Source organism: Lissotriton helveticus, chromosome 8 (genome assembly GCF_964261635.1).
Source record: "Lissotriton helveticus chromosome 8, aLisHel1.1, whole genome shotgun sequence".
Lineage (NCBI taxonomy): Eukaryota > Metazoa > Chordata > Amphibia > Caudata > Salamandridae > Lissotriton > Lissotriton helveticus.
This window is the reverse complement of record NC_136069.1, coordinates 1,290,906,024-1,290,920,213: the sequence shown is the minus strand read 5'-3', so window position 1 is coordinate 1,290,920,213 and position 14,190 is coordinate 1,290,906,024. Positions and strand designations below refer to the sequence as shown.

The following is a 14,190-nucleotide window of genomic DNA, read 5'->3' as shown; positions in this document are numbered from 1 at the left end:
GTGGTACAGGGAGGGGGCGGGGCCTCTGAGGAGATGCTAGCTTTTCTTGTTTTTGTTAGAAGGGGGCTGTGTGGCCCCCCTCTCTTAATATTTTGTCGGCCCTGGAAACCCCGTCCCCAGGGCCTGACCCATTTAAAATCCAATTATTAAAAAAACAGGATGGGGGCTGTGCAACGATATCAGCCCCGGGACCCCATCCCCTGGGGCATGGCCTCATTTATTATAATTTTTTTTAATTATTAATACAGAAGGGGGTCACGTGGCCCCCCTTTCCCTGGGCCACTATGGCCCTGGGGGCCCTATTCCCCGGGGCCTGGCCTAATTTTTTATTTAATTACGTGAAGGGGGCCGCATGACCCCTTCCCTGGGCCACTTCTAGTCCTTGAGACTCCATCCCCCAGGGCTGGCCATCCTTTATTTTCAAATTTAGAGAAGGGCTGTGTGGCCCCCCTCCTCAGGCCAATTATGGCCCCGGGGACCCCATCCCCCAGGGACAGCCCTATTTATTTATTTTACAAATTAAAAAGAGGAAGGAGGCCAAGTGGTCCGCCTCCCGGGTCACTTCTGGCCCCACCAACGCCATCCCCCGGGGTCTGGCCTCAGCATTGGGGATCGTGGGGGGAGCCCCAATGCCCCCACAGTCCCAGCTGGCTCCACAACTCCTGACAGAGCCAGCATTGCTTTTGGGCAAGGGGAGCTGCTAACATGCAGCTCCCCTTGTCCAAAAGCAATTCTGCTTTGCCTCTTGGAAGCGAGAGCAGGTTTCCTGTGCTCTCGCTTCCAAGAACCAAACCCGTGTTTGCTATGAGAGGGTGGGAGCCGTGCTCCCACCCTGCCATAGCAAACGGCAATGTACCGGGGATGGGCACCCCGGGACATTGAAGGAGCTGGCCCTGGGGGGTGGCAGTCCCCACGGCCATGGAGGGCTCCAGGAGGCCCCCCTCCCTTTGTCATAAATAGCCCCGGGGAGGTGGTAGTCCCCGGGGCCCAGGGTTCAGCAACGGAATCCCGCATTTTAATGAAGTATGCCCTGGGGAGGTGGTGGTCCCCGGAGCAGTGATGTGATGGGCAGGAGCCCCACACACACTTCTTTAATTATATTTAAGCCCTAGGGAGGCGGCAGTCCATGGGGCTTGGGGTGTCCGCAAGGCCCCCACAAACATAATCAAGGATGCCCTGGGGAGGTGTCAGTTCCCGGGGCAGCGTTGGGGGGGCAGGAGTCCCCATGCATTTTTTCAAAGTAACCCCGGGGAGGTGGCGGTCCCCGGGGCTGCAGGGGCCTGCGCAGCCCCTGCATACATTATAAAAATTGCCCCGGGACCAGGCCCACCCAGGGGCATATAGAAAACAAAGCTTTTTTTTCTCGCACCCAGCGCAAATTCAGCTGATTTTATTCTTGCAAAAATGCTTTTTGGGGTCCTGGGGGTCCTTGTTGGACCCCCTGAACAGGCCTAGGGGGTCAGGGTATTTCTACTTTGCCTCCTTTTCTTGTTTTGTAATGTTTTTGCTACTGTTTTCTTGTGACTAGGTTACCAAGTCACAAGATGGCTGCCAACACATTCTGGTTTGGAGTGTTGGCAGTCAATCAGAATTAAGCTTGTGCTCGGGAGGGTTTGTGAATCTTACTCGGTGTTCTGATATACACATTTTGTATTTTTTTAATTTTCAGCAACTACTGAGAATGGATTTACACCATTTAAAAAAAAAAGGTCACTTTCTGAGCCAAAACCTAACTTTTTGCCAAATTTGGTGTAATTCTGTTTAGCAGTTCAAGCTGTAGTTTTGTCTAAAGTTTCTATGGAAATTAACATTGAAAAACTCATTTTTGGACCCCCCTTTTTTCTCAGCCCCGCTTGATGAATCACAGCGCATCTTACAAAACAGGAGCTGACCTGAGTGAACCATTAGTTTTGAAAATTAAGCGAAGATTGGTCAAGCGGCGCCAAAGATATTGGCAAAAGAAAAAAAGCTTTTTGAATAGAAACAAGGTCCTAACTATAACTACCTAACATACATATGTATGTAGAACTTGGCCTTTTTGGCTAAAGTTCCCTAAACGTTTTGCTTTACACCCAGACCGTTTTCCTGACATAGTGTTGCCAATTTAGATACTTTGGGTACTTTGCCAGGCTGCCCTGCATCTGGAGAGTAGGGGGAGGAGAAGCCCGGGAGGTGAAAAGGCCTGGGCTGGTGCTATAAACCAATTGACCCATCTCCTGCTGAGTGATTAAGGATCCAGATCACTAGTATCAAAGGGAGAGAGGTAACACTGGGAAGGAGACACCCAGAACTGATTTTGGGAGGTGTCAGGGATCCCTGAGCACAAACGATCTTCAAAGACATTAAGGGGTATAACTATGAGAGCTGAAACCCCTGAACGTTGGAATGAAACAGAAATGTATTGAGACTGAAAAGGCTTGGACCCATTCGGTGGTCAAGAGGAACCTCTGCTAAAGAAGGAGCAACTGAAGAGACTGCTGTGGAAAGACCAATCCTTGCTTCGTGATCTGGGGCTGGTCTGCAGTTTGCTATTCTTACCAAGGAAGAGGCTGTTGGGACTGTGCTTGGAGGTGCTGGGCCCCCCTGCTTGAATAAGAATGTGCTTTGTGCTGTGTCTTGTAATCCCAAGGGCCTGAGGTGAGCTGGCTCCCTGTTTGGAAATACAGGATTATAAAAGTTACTGGAGAAGTCTCAAGCAATGCGGTGTGCGTGAGCTTTTGCAGCTTGAGACCCTCAGAAGTTGTGCCTTGTGATCGTGGGCACGCAGGAGTAAGCTGAGTCTTGGACGTGCTGGGTGCATGTCTTGGTGCAGGCCAAGGCGTTGGTGAGGAGCGCCTGGCTGCGGTGTGCACAGGGAGACAAAGAGAGACTCAGACGTACAGAGTGCCTGTCGTGGTTCACGCCAGGGAGTTGGTGAGGAGCTCCTGGTCGTTGTGTGCATCAAAAAAAAGAAGTGAGTCTCAGAAGCCCAGAGTGTCTGTCATGGTGAAGCCAGGGCATTGGTGAGGAGCGCCTGGTCTTCATGTGCACTGGGAAAAAAGTGAGACTCGGACACGCAAAGTGCGTGTCGTGGTGCAACCAGGGCGTTTCGTGAAGAGTGCCTGAACATCGTGTGCACCAGAAAAAGAGGAGAGACTCGGACACGCAGGGTGCGTGTCGAGGTGCAAGCAGAGGCGCTGGTGAAGAGTGCCGGGTCATCGTGAGCACCAGAGAAGAGGCCAGTCTCAGACACGCAGTGTGCATGTCGACGTGCAACCTGAGGCGCTGGTGAGGAGTGCCTGGGTAGGGTGTGTACCGAATTTGGAGTAAAGTCTCCACAGTGCTGCGGGCAGGTCTCAGTGTCACTTAGACCAACGGAAGGAGGGCCAAGTCATTGGACCCTTAGAGTAGAACAGCAGTGGCCTGGACCGGCAGCCCCGGAGGAGCTGAGCCACCGGCTAGAGCTCGCCGCACCCTATGACGGAGTTCTGGATCAAGGCCCGAGTCGCTGATGTCAGAGAGGAGAGTGGGGTCGTGCCCACCCCCAGGTAACATGGATCCCCATCTGGGGTGGGGTGTGGGCCTGGAGGGACACTCTCTCGGCCTCTCACTTCTGTCAGCTGTGCGAGCCTGTTGCTTCGGCTTGGATCACGGCCCGTGCTGACCCATGGAGGGGCAGTACTGGGGCCAAAGTGAGAAGCAGTACTTTTATCTTTGCCTTGCAGATTACCTAATTGTAACCTGGTGCATTACATTATTTCTTCCTTGCACAGTATCTGATTATAACGTGGCGCAGGGCATTATTTCTTCTTTGCTAAGTACAGGATTGTAGCGTGACGTATTGCTTTTTTTCTTCCTGGTACAGGGCATGCTAGTAGTGATACACACTTCATTATTCCTTCTATTGTAAAGTACATGACTGTGGCGCTATGTATGGCACTGTTTCTCTGTTTCACAGTACAGGAGAATATTGTTACGCATTGCAATATTTGTTTTCTTTTGCAACGTGTGTGATTCTAGCAATACAACTGGCCTAACCTTTTGGAAACGGTTAGAAGTGAGCTTAACTGTTGGTTAGAAGAAGTGGTTGGGATTAGAACCTACCAACCCACTGGAAAGAATACTACCCATTCTTATATGTTGGTTTTGTATCTTGTGGTCATATCTTATAACTTTTTATATAAAGATTATACTTTTTTTAATAAAAACTCGTGTGGAGTCTATTTGTGGTGACATCATTGGGTTGCTGTGAGTGTGGTTGCACATACTGTACACTTGTGCCTTGGAGGTAAGCCTGGCTGCTCGTGCCAAGCTACTAAGGGGGTGAGCAGGGCTATCTCAGACGGTGTCCTTACTTAGCCTAATGTTGAAGCGAGGAGTCGGGGTCTCCTGCCTCCAGCATTTGGTGGTGGTGGCAAGCGATAAGGACCCCCACTTCCAACAGGTGGATGAGCGGACTCACGGGCTGGCAAAAGCTGGGGCATCTCTGTATGCACGGACCAATCACTGCATTGGAGTTCGCGATGTGAGACCGTGACCATGCAATTTACTTTGTGTGGGACCCTTACTGACTTTGGGACTTCAGGTACCAGCATGCATAGCGAATACTGCCCAGAGAGGGGAAAAAACTTTTGCCTGTGATTGGATGCATTGGCACCAATGGAAACATCGGGAGCAGTATGAAAAGTCCCTGCCTACACCAACATGTTTTTTAAAACACGAAGCTGGCAATGAATAAGGCACACGCCGAAACGCGTCTGCCAGGTGTTTTAATCTTTACCTGTCAGGATGGTGGCAAAATAAATCTTCCTGAGCTGTCCAAAACGCATGTGTCGGACCCATTTATTGGCTAAGAAGTGGGAGTGGTGGAGGATATATATATATATATATATATATATATATATATATATTATTGGCCAAAATATTGTTGTTTAATTCTATTTTCTTTCAACTTAACAGTGCGATCATTTTGTAATGTCTTATTCATTTCCCTTGATGATTATATTATCATCTATTTTGATGATTGACTCTTCCTAATCCTATAATGACATTCAAATAACAAATAGGTATATTAATTTATTACAAGTACACCTATTCATGCAGATCTGTAAAATTTGCAAATATTTCTGAATTAATATTTTTTATGTTTTTCTACAATAGATACATAGTGGTATTTTACTAATAGAGTATCAGCTTTTGGGTATGCTCATGATGGTGTGAGTCTAGGTGGCCGTTCATTGTTAGCAACTTAAATAAAGTTTTGTTGCTCAATCTCTTGCCTTTTCTGGGCAGTTCTCAGTCTCCCTTACTACGTGACTATTGTGTTTGGTGCATATAATATAATATAATATAATATAATATAATATAATATAATATAATATAATATAATATAATATAATATAATATAATATATTCTGATACTTCTACACTTCTTAGGGCCTTAAAGTGTTATTCTATTTCAACAAATAGTAAGCTGACTATTTAGTTTATGGATGTTTCTAAAGTACGATAGCATCAAGGAATGTTAAATGTTTCAGAAATAAAAATTCGGTTAAAAAAAACAACATTTTATTTCTTATCTATCAAAATTAGATGTTAATATTGCTTTATTACATGAGACACATTCCTCAGATTTTGAGTCTTTAGAAATTACAAATGCATTTTTCCTACGCTTCTTTGGGGAAAATACATGCTGTGTTACAAGTCTTTGACACTGTCAAGCAAATAATGTAAAATGAATGAATAGGGATATTTGTTTATCTTAAGATTAATGGCATTCCTGTAGGCATACCTAATATCTACAAGCAATTTCAATATAACGTAAAAGTTTGGCATACTAGGCATTTTAGCTAAACTCGGTAGGACTGAACAAGCTGGGCTTATTAACAGGAGGGCTTCACTAAAAGAATATCCGTTAATATAAAGGGTTTGTCTTTAATATATACATTTATTTTCACAGCTATTAAACTGGATACAGATCACCCTGTTTGATTAATTAGGTTGATCATTGTTGATGAATGTACAGAACGGTATCGGTGGAGAAAAGTTTGATGGGAGATTATCATTACATGATTCCCTAACATTGTTTTGCTTATGGGAATTATTCCCCTTATTTTGTAATGAAGTCAGAGAGCAGATAAGGGGGACAATTATCAGCTTTATAATTTGTTTTATCTTTGATTAGAACTAGACACAATGCTATGATTAAATGTTTTAAATTGGAAGGTAAAGAGGAGAAATTCTGTATGTAGAAATATGATACATTATGGTTGGTGCCAACCGCCAAGTCAAAAATAGATGGCTTCTTTGAAAAAGTGGAAATATTCTCAAATACCTCAGTGTAGCTATACACATTGAACCTTGATAAACTGGGACATTTTACCTTAATAGTTTTTGGCTTTAAGAGGATGCTTGCTTATTCCTGGTGGTATGGACTTTCATTCTATTTATGAAAATAGTAATATAACTTGAGTGGCATTAATAAGAAAAAATGAGGCCTAAATTACATAGGAGGCTTTCTGAATTATGAATGGTTTATGCCTGTAAATAGAAATTCCGTAACACTGTGTAATGTACAGTTTATCTACAAAAGGTATAAACTGATGTAAGTTAGAGAGATAAAAACGGACTTTTACAAAACATTTCTGTAATTTTTGCATTTTAACCCCTCCGCCGCGGCCGGAATTCTGCGCCTGTGCGGCACATTCCGATCACGGGCGTGGTCATAACGGCTCCCGGCCGTCATCAGCACACGCCCACCATAACTGATGGTGACCGGGAGCCGTCATCAGCACTGAAGGGGTTAAACTTTCTTTTCAATTTCTCTTCTGCGTGAGCCAAAGGGCACGTCCATCGAGTTGGCATAAAAATCCCATGCAAATCTGGTTAGGTACTTTTCAACATTTGTAAGTGTAGTTTCCACATATATGTACATACTTTACAGAGAAATCAAAATGTAACTGCTGCAAAAAAAGTGTGCTTTTAAGGGAATGGTTATAGGAGAACACACATATTAGGGAAAGATTTAAGTAAAAGAAGAAATATTTCCTCAAAGTAATTTGCAAATGTGAAACCTTTTTAAAGCTAATCAGCACATTTCACTTAGCATGTGAAATAGGTAAACTCAAGGAAAAGAAATCAGTTGTTAGTGTTTTTAGAATATCTAATGCATTCAAGATTCCTGCTTATGAAAGTTATACATTACAGGTTTTTGGGGTAGAAAGATTTGCAATTATCTCCAAAAGGTATTGCATAAGAACAGACAGGAGCATAACTTGCTTTAGGCTCAAATTTAAGCCTTTTTCAGTAAAGAAGGCCCTGAAATCCATGTAAGAAAAATGGTCCTCTGTCAATGTATCATGGTGGTGAAGATTATATTCAATAACAATTTAGTTAATTTGCTTAGTCCTCTGTCCAAATACATGTTGCTTAAACATTTTCTTAAATGTTTCTGTGAAACGTTTGATAATCTTTTCTCAACATTTCATTGACATGAAAAGGAAGAAAGAGTAACATAAGTAAAGTTTGACATTTTAAAATGTGAGATTTAAACATTGTGACATCTATTTGTGCCATTCAGATTCTGCTTTATTCAAACTTGCTTTTGGCTAGTTGATAATGATGGACATCTTCTTCTCATCGCCAATAACAGGCAGAATGCTCTTGCCACTAACCCTACAGCCACCTTGAAAATGAACCTTCCAGCTTCCAGTCCTATTTAACCACTTCCTTATTTAACCTGTAAATGTAAAATATAAATGTAAAAGTTCGGCATTTCCACTTCTTGCTGGCAAGCATCCTTGACAGCTTGAGCCACTCTGAGGTCAGAGCATCCCAGGACTGACCTTGGTGAGGCCACCTTTGGTTTGGGGGGCTCCATGCACTGTCAGATAGACAGAGGGCAGGATACCATTGCCAAGCAAACTCTTGCACAACACTTACAATAAGCATTTCCCTCAAGGAGTGTGGCTATACTCCTCTGGACATCCTGGCCTGCAAGGCATATGCTCAGCCAGAGGTAGCCTGAGGAGGCCTAAAGGTACAGACCCTGGGTTGGGGGACCAGTCACAGCTTAACACCCCTGGGACTCAAGAATCAATACATCACTTGTGTTTTCTAGTGCTTCCATCCTCTGCAGCTGTTTTTATGTTTTTATGTATTAGATTTTGAAGCATTAAAGGTACTTTGTGCTAAACTCAATGGATCCATTGGGTTCTATGGACTAACTTGCTCCAACCTTTAAAAAGTGATATATCTGCTTATGCATGTTTGATTTTTGTTGTTCTAGTCTTGTTTTGGTTTAGATAAAGATTTGCTATTTTTCTGATGTGGTGTCCATTTGTTGTGTTTTCACTGAATTACTGTGTGTGTTCCGTAAAAATGCTTTACACATTGCCTCTGAGATAGGCCTGACTGCTTGTGACAAGCCATCAAGGGGGTGAGCAGGGTTTATTTATCTTGGGTGTGTAAGTCCCTCGTTGCACCTATTTCTCCTTCATCAAACCCACCATACACCAGCACAGCCGCTGCCACCCATGCAGAAGCTGGATTAAGGTCACCGAAGACTAACTCACCACCACCCTCACCGCAACCCCACCATTGACATCCACGGATGCCAACGCATTTGCATGCAACCTCCTGTCATGGATCTCCAACTGCAGCAACACACTGGGCCTCCAAGGAAACCCTTAGGCAAGCAACCCTCCAAGAAAGCCAGCTGGCTCTCTCCCTCCTTCATAGAGTCCAGGCATACCTGTAGACGGTTCAAAAAAAGATAGAGGAGCAGCAAGGCCTCGGCAGACCATGCAGCCTTAAAAACCACAGTCACCGAACACCACCACCTCATCACATCAACTAAGAAAACGGTCATACAAGAATATATCAAAACCAATGTACACAACAGCAAACTACTCCCCTTCACTATGGACAAAGAGTTCACCAAACCTGGCAGAGAGACAACAGACACCCACCCTCCCAAGACTTCTGCAGCAACCTCGCCACCTTCTTCCACTGCAAGATCAAGGCAGTCTACGAGAGGTTCACTAACCAAAACCCACTGACCCCAAGCAAAACCACCGCACCCGTAAGACTCAGACACCAGCAGACCCAACTGAACTGGACCTCCCTTACCACTGACGATACCCTCAAGTTCATGAAGAGCATCCAGTCGGGAGCTCCCTCAGATGCCTGCCCTCACAACATATTCAACAGAGATAGCGCTTCCATCGCACCTGAACTCTGCTGCACAATCAACTGCTCCATCAAATCTGCCATCTTCCCTGAAGACTAGAAACACACCAAGATCAACCCCCTGCTGAAGAAACCATCTGCCAACCATACGGACCTCAGCAACTACAGACTCATCTCCCTGCTCCCCTTACCACCCAAAGTCATTGAGAAATCCATCAACACCCAACTCTCATAGTTCATCGAATCAAACAACATCCAGGAATTCTCCCAATCAGGATTCAGAAGCAACCACAGCACTGAGACTGCTTTCCTCACTGCCACAGACATCTGTATCCTCTTTGACAGAGGCGAAACCATTGCCCTCATTCTCCTGGACCTTTTGGCTGCTTTCAACACTGTCTCCCATGACACCCTCTGTGCTAGACTTCACACCACCGGCATCCACAACTAAGCACTTGACGGGATACGCTCCATCCTCACTAGCTAAACACAGAGTCAGACTTCCAAATTTCCTCACAGAAGCCACAGAAATCAACTGTGGAGTACCACAGGGCTCATCCCTGAGCCCCACCCTTTTCAACATCTACATGAGCCCGCTTGCAACTATCATCAGAAATGATGGCCTCAACATTGTCTGCTACACCGAAGACACTGAGATGATCCTCTCTGTCTCTGATGAACCCACAGCTGGCAAGAACAACTTCCACAACAGAATGAAGGCAGTAGCCACCTGGATGAAGGACATCTGCTTCAAGGTCAACTTGGACAAGACCAAAGCCCTCATTCTGGGCCCCAACCCTTCCACCTGGGATGACTCCTGGTATCCCACAGTGCCCGGAAGCCCCCCACACCCACAGACCATGCACAAAACCTCTGCATCATCCTGGACTCCTCGCTCTCAATGAACTGCCAGATCAATGCGGTTTCATCCTCGTGCTTCTACACTCTCTGCCTGCTCCGAATGATCTTCATGTAGATCCCTACAGAGACTAGTAAAAACAGTAACCCATGCACTTGTCACCAGCAGACATGACTATGGCAATGCTCTACGCCGGCACCATGAAAAAACTCCAAAAAACCCTGCAAACATCCAAAACGCCTCTGCCAGACTCATCCTGAACATCGCTTGCCACAGGCACATTACCAACCACCTGAGACCTCCACTTGCTCCCGGTCAACAAAAGGATCACCTACAAGCTCTTCACACAGGCCTACAAAGCTCTCCACAACACCGGTCCTGCATACCTCAACCACCACCCTTCCCTTCACACCCCCATCAGACATCTTCACTCTGCCTATCAGGCCCTGGCCACCCTCCCACGGATCTGCAAGATTACCACTTTATCCTTCTCCTATCTCGCTGCAAGTCCTGGAACTCCCTTCCCCTGCATCTGAGGCAATCACCATCTCTGCCTCAATTCAGGAAGGACCTCAAGACCTGGCTCTTCGACTGAACAGCAGACCCCCCCCCCCCCCCCACCTTCAGCACCTTGAGGCACTTAAGGGTGAGTAGCCATGCTCTACAAAACTCTGATTGATTGATTGATACTTACAAATGATGTTTTCCAATTTGCGAATGCTAAGGAGGGATGGAAGTCTTTAGTTCATAGCATCCCATCAACCCTGCGTTTGTAGCCAGTCACAAGTGTTCGCAAATAGTGAACTGCCTCAGTAATACTCATAAGCCAGGACTTCCTATAAACCCCTCTGAATGGGCATTTTGTGATGTGTCCCATTGGGTCGCTTTGCAAAACGACAGACAGGTTTCAAAACGTCAGTGCGCAATTTGCAGCCCCTACTTGGAATCTACCTGTTGGTATATCTTGCGGTTTGTTCTGCAAATCTGGCTACATAAGGACCGGGAAAATATATTTATAAAAGCTCCAATTTTCTTGATTAACTTATATACCTGATGTTTTGCAGTGGACACTCTACAGGTCTTTACTCCCGCATTTATTAAGATTTGGAACAGCAAAGTGAGAACATAATTTTTAAATTAACATTTTGGTAAAAGTAAGAAATGCTCCAGATGATTCAACGTGGTTCCATAACCCTTTTACAAATAAGCGTGTATTGTTCCTCTATCTTCTCAGAAACATCCATCGTGTGCTTTTTTGGAAACATAGTTAAACAAACAACATGGACATTGTAAGAGAAAAGTGTGTTCTTTAAAAATACAGTCAGTTCCGGGTATTAGAATGTAGCAATTGCTGTCAGGGCAGCCCCTGAGGTGATTTATGAGAACAGAATGAGGAAAATCATTTTCCTGCGAAAACACTACAGCCTGGAGTGGATTCCAATGCCTATTGGAAACAAATAGAGGAACTGTGACAAGTATACTGCCGAGAAATAGATACCATCAGTTATAGTTGGTTTTGCATTCCCGCCAGAGAATCCCAGGCAAACAGATGACTTCACAGTGCCTGAAGAGCTGTTGTGTTTCGCCAATGCTAATATAAAATAGTGATTTACCTCGAATGTCCCACGACCCCTTGTATATGACAGGCATGTCTGTAAGAACAGTGTACCTCCCTGTAATCCCCTCGACAGACCGTAGTGTGTACCTCATACCTACCTTGCTTAGCTCCAGGTATTTCTTTGTGTCACCGCTGAAGGAAGCTGCTGACACTTTCCTCATGAGTAAAGCTGCCTTGGGCCCTCTGAGCTTTAGTGGCGGACACTGAGGGATGAGGGATCCTGTCTGGTTCAACTTGGACTGGAACAGCTGATTGATGAGCACATTTTCACTAGCTGGCGAAGTGAGAAATAAAAGACAGGACCTCATTAGTATCTTTCCTGGAATGGTGGAAGCTTTTGAGAGAAAATCAAGGCTGTATATTGATGGCACATTGTGGGCTCGCAGGGCTGGTTTAATGTGAGGTAGGGCCATAAGGGCCACTGCAGGGAACAGTGATAGGCTATGTTGCTTTTTAATCAAGAAGAAGATAATTCACTAAGGTGAAGAGGTTTCTTAATGTCCAATCGGTTTATAGTGCTTTGGGCAATTTACATATTTTCTTTGCAATGTGGGTAAAAATTCTCATAGCAGATGACTTTCCTTTTTGGGAAAAGATAAACATATTTTTTCAGTTTTGTGAAATACCTCATCATCTTGAGCGGTTCGCATAGCCCTTAAAATGTGGTAAATCTATAGATATACCATATAAATGGCAATTAAAAAGACAGAAAAGGCATAGAAGGAATTTTAACAATTTCACAAATGAAAACATATTTAAAGAACACAAAATCATTAAGAAACACTTTTACCCTTCAGCACTGTAACTCTAACCCAATGAGAACCTCTAAAATGACTAACTTTAGGCCTGATTTATATGTTGGAGGAAGGGAACATTACTGTAATGTTGCTGGGTCATTGGTGACACCATTGTAAGACCCCACACAGGGGGTTGGGAGGGTGGGGAAGGCCCCCGACCCAGTGTGCGTGGAAAGAAAGTTATGGACTGACGTACGCCAGATGTGTTGTAATAAACAGCCTGGTACGCCGGGCGTGGCCAGTTACAAGACGACCACAAAAGTAACCAAGTGCCTGTGTCATCTTTGGGGTGCGTGTGGGCCCTAACCATAACACCACATTAGCAAAGATGGGGCCACAGTGCTTACGCGGGCCCTCCCTTGTTCTCCCTACCTTCAGCAGTCTCTCCGACACACCGCCTCTATCACCAGCAGCCGCTGACTCCCCAGATCATCACCGGCAGCCTTTTTCCCTGCCTGCAACACCACTGGCCGGCAGTGCCTCCAGCCAGCCGCTCTGCTGTTCCCAATGGGGCCCCACCCTCCTGCTGGCTCCTCCGACATGCAGCTGCAGCTTCGCGGACCCGGGCACCACATGAGGACCACCCTGCCTCCCTTGAGCTTGACTGAGCTCTTGCCTAGCTCGCTCCAGGGACCAGTCCAGCCATAAGCAGGTGGAGTGCACAGGGAGATCACCATATGTCACCCACAACCTTTGAAAATGTACTTTCCAATCTGATAAACAAAAGATAAGGGAATGATTCTGGCAACACTACCTGAAGACAATACATTTGATGCCCATGCATAAGAAGGAGAGCACGTGCACCCGTGACTGTACATGCTGTGTTATGTGCCTCTACGCAGCTCCCTGTGCTGCAGCACCCCACTGTGCTCACAGCATCGCAACCACACTGAGACTTTCACCACCTCAGACACTCAACCAAGTCTGGTGCCCATGGAGAAACTCTGTCTACCGCTGATGAGTATCACATCCTAGTTTCATGGCGTCAGTCCCCCACTGGAGTCTTTCACGATCACGGGGCCGCCCCCCTCTCAAGCTGTTCAATGGAAGGCATGGGTTGAATGTCTAGGCTTACTTGATGCCATTGAAGTCCCAGCTGGCAGCAGATGCCCCATGCTTCTTCACTTAGGAGGAGCCGACATCCACAAAACTTTGAAATCCGTAGTCGAAGCAGGTCCCCGGCGGAACTACAATACTCTGAAGGATGGCATCACTGCACACTTTGAACCCTACGCCAACTCCGAAATGCCCAACGGCTGCAAGACGAGTCAGTAGAAGTCTACCATGCGCAGTTGAGAGAGCTGGTCAGCACCTGCACCCTTCTGGACAAAGATGACGTAGTCAGACCCCAGTTCATTCAAGGGTGTCCCTCCTTAAAGTTGCGAGAGCTTATCCTACAAGAACCTAACATGTTCATGAGAAATATCCTGACAAGGACGGCCAAAGAACTTTCCAAGGCCCGAGAGGTCCACATGGGCCAACACCTCCATAAAAGAAGAACCAGTCAACGCCATCCAAAAGAAGCACGTGGAGGTAAACCAAAGAACCCAAAACCAGTTTCGAACCCTGCTAAGCAGAGACTGCAGTGTCACACATGCGGATGGTGCGGTGGCCCATATGCCCACACTGGAACTTGCCCTGCCCATGGTAAGACATGCAGCACCCCAGTCTGGAGCCACAAGAATGACTTGGGCCCATTCGCGCTTGATCTTCTTCAGCACTCTGGGCAGAAGTGGAAAAGTCGGAAA

At 45.8% G+C, this 14,190-nt stretch overlaps 1 protein-coding gene across 1 annotated transcript in view; it reads right to left on the bottom strand.

The window, feature by feature from the left end:
* Positions 1-14,190, bottom strand: part of MYO16 (myosin XVI) — a 2,830,569-nt gene that overhangs the window by 855,764 nt on the left and 1,960,615 nt on the right. Inside the window, exon 25 of the mRNA XM_078658257.1 lies at positions 11,744-11,919. Within this exon, the coding sequence (XP_078514383.1) occupies positions 11,744-11,919 (176 nt within the window). The remainder of the gene's footprint in view (positions 1-11,743; positions 11,920-14,190) is intronic.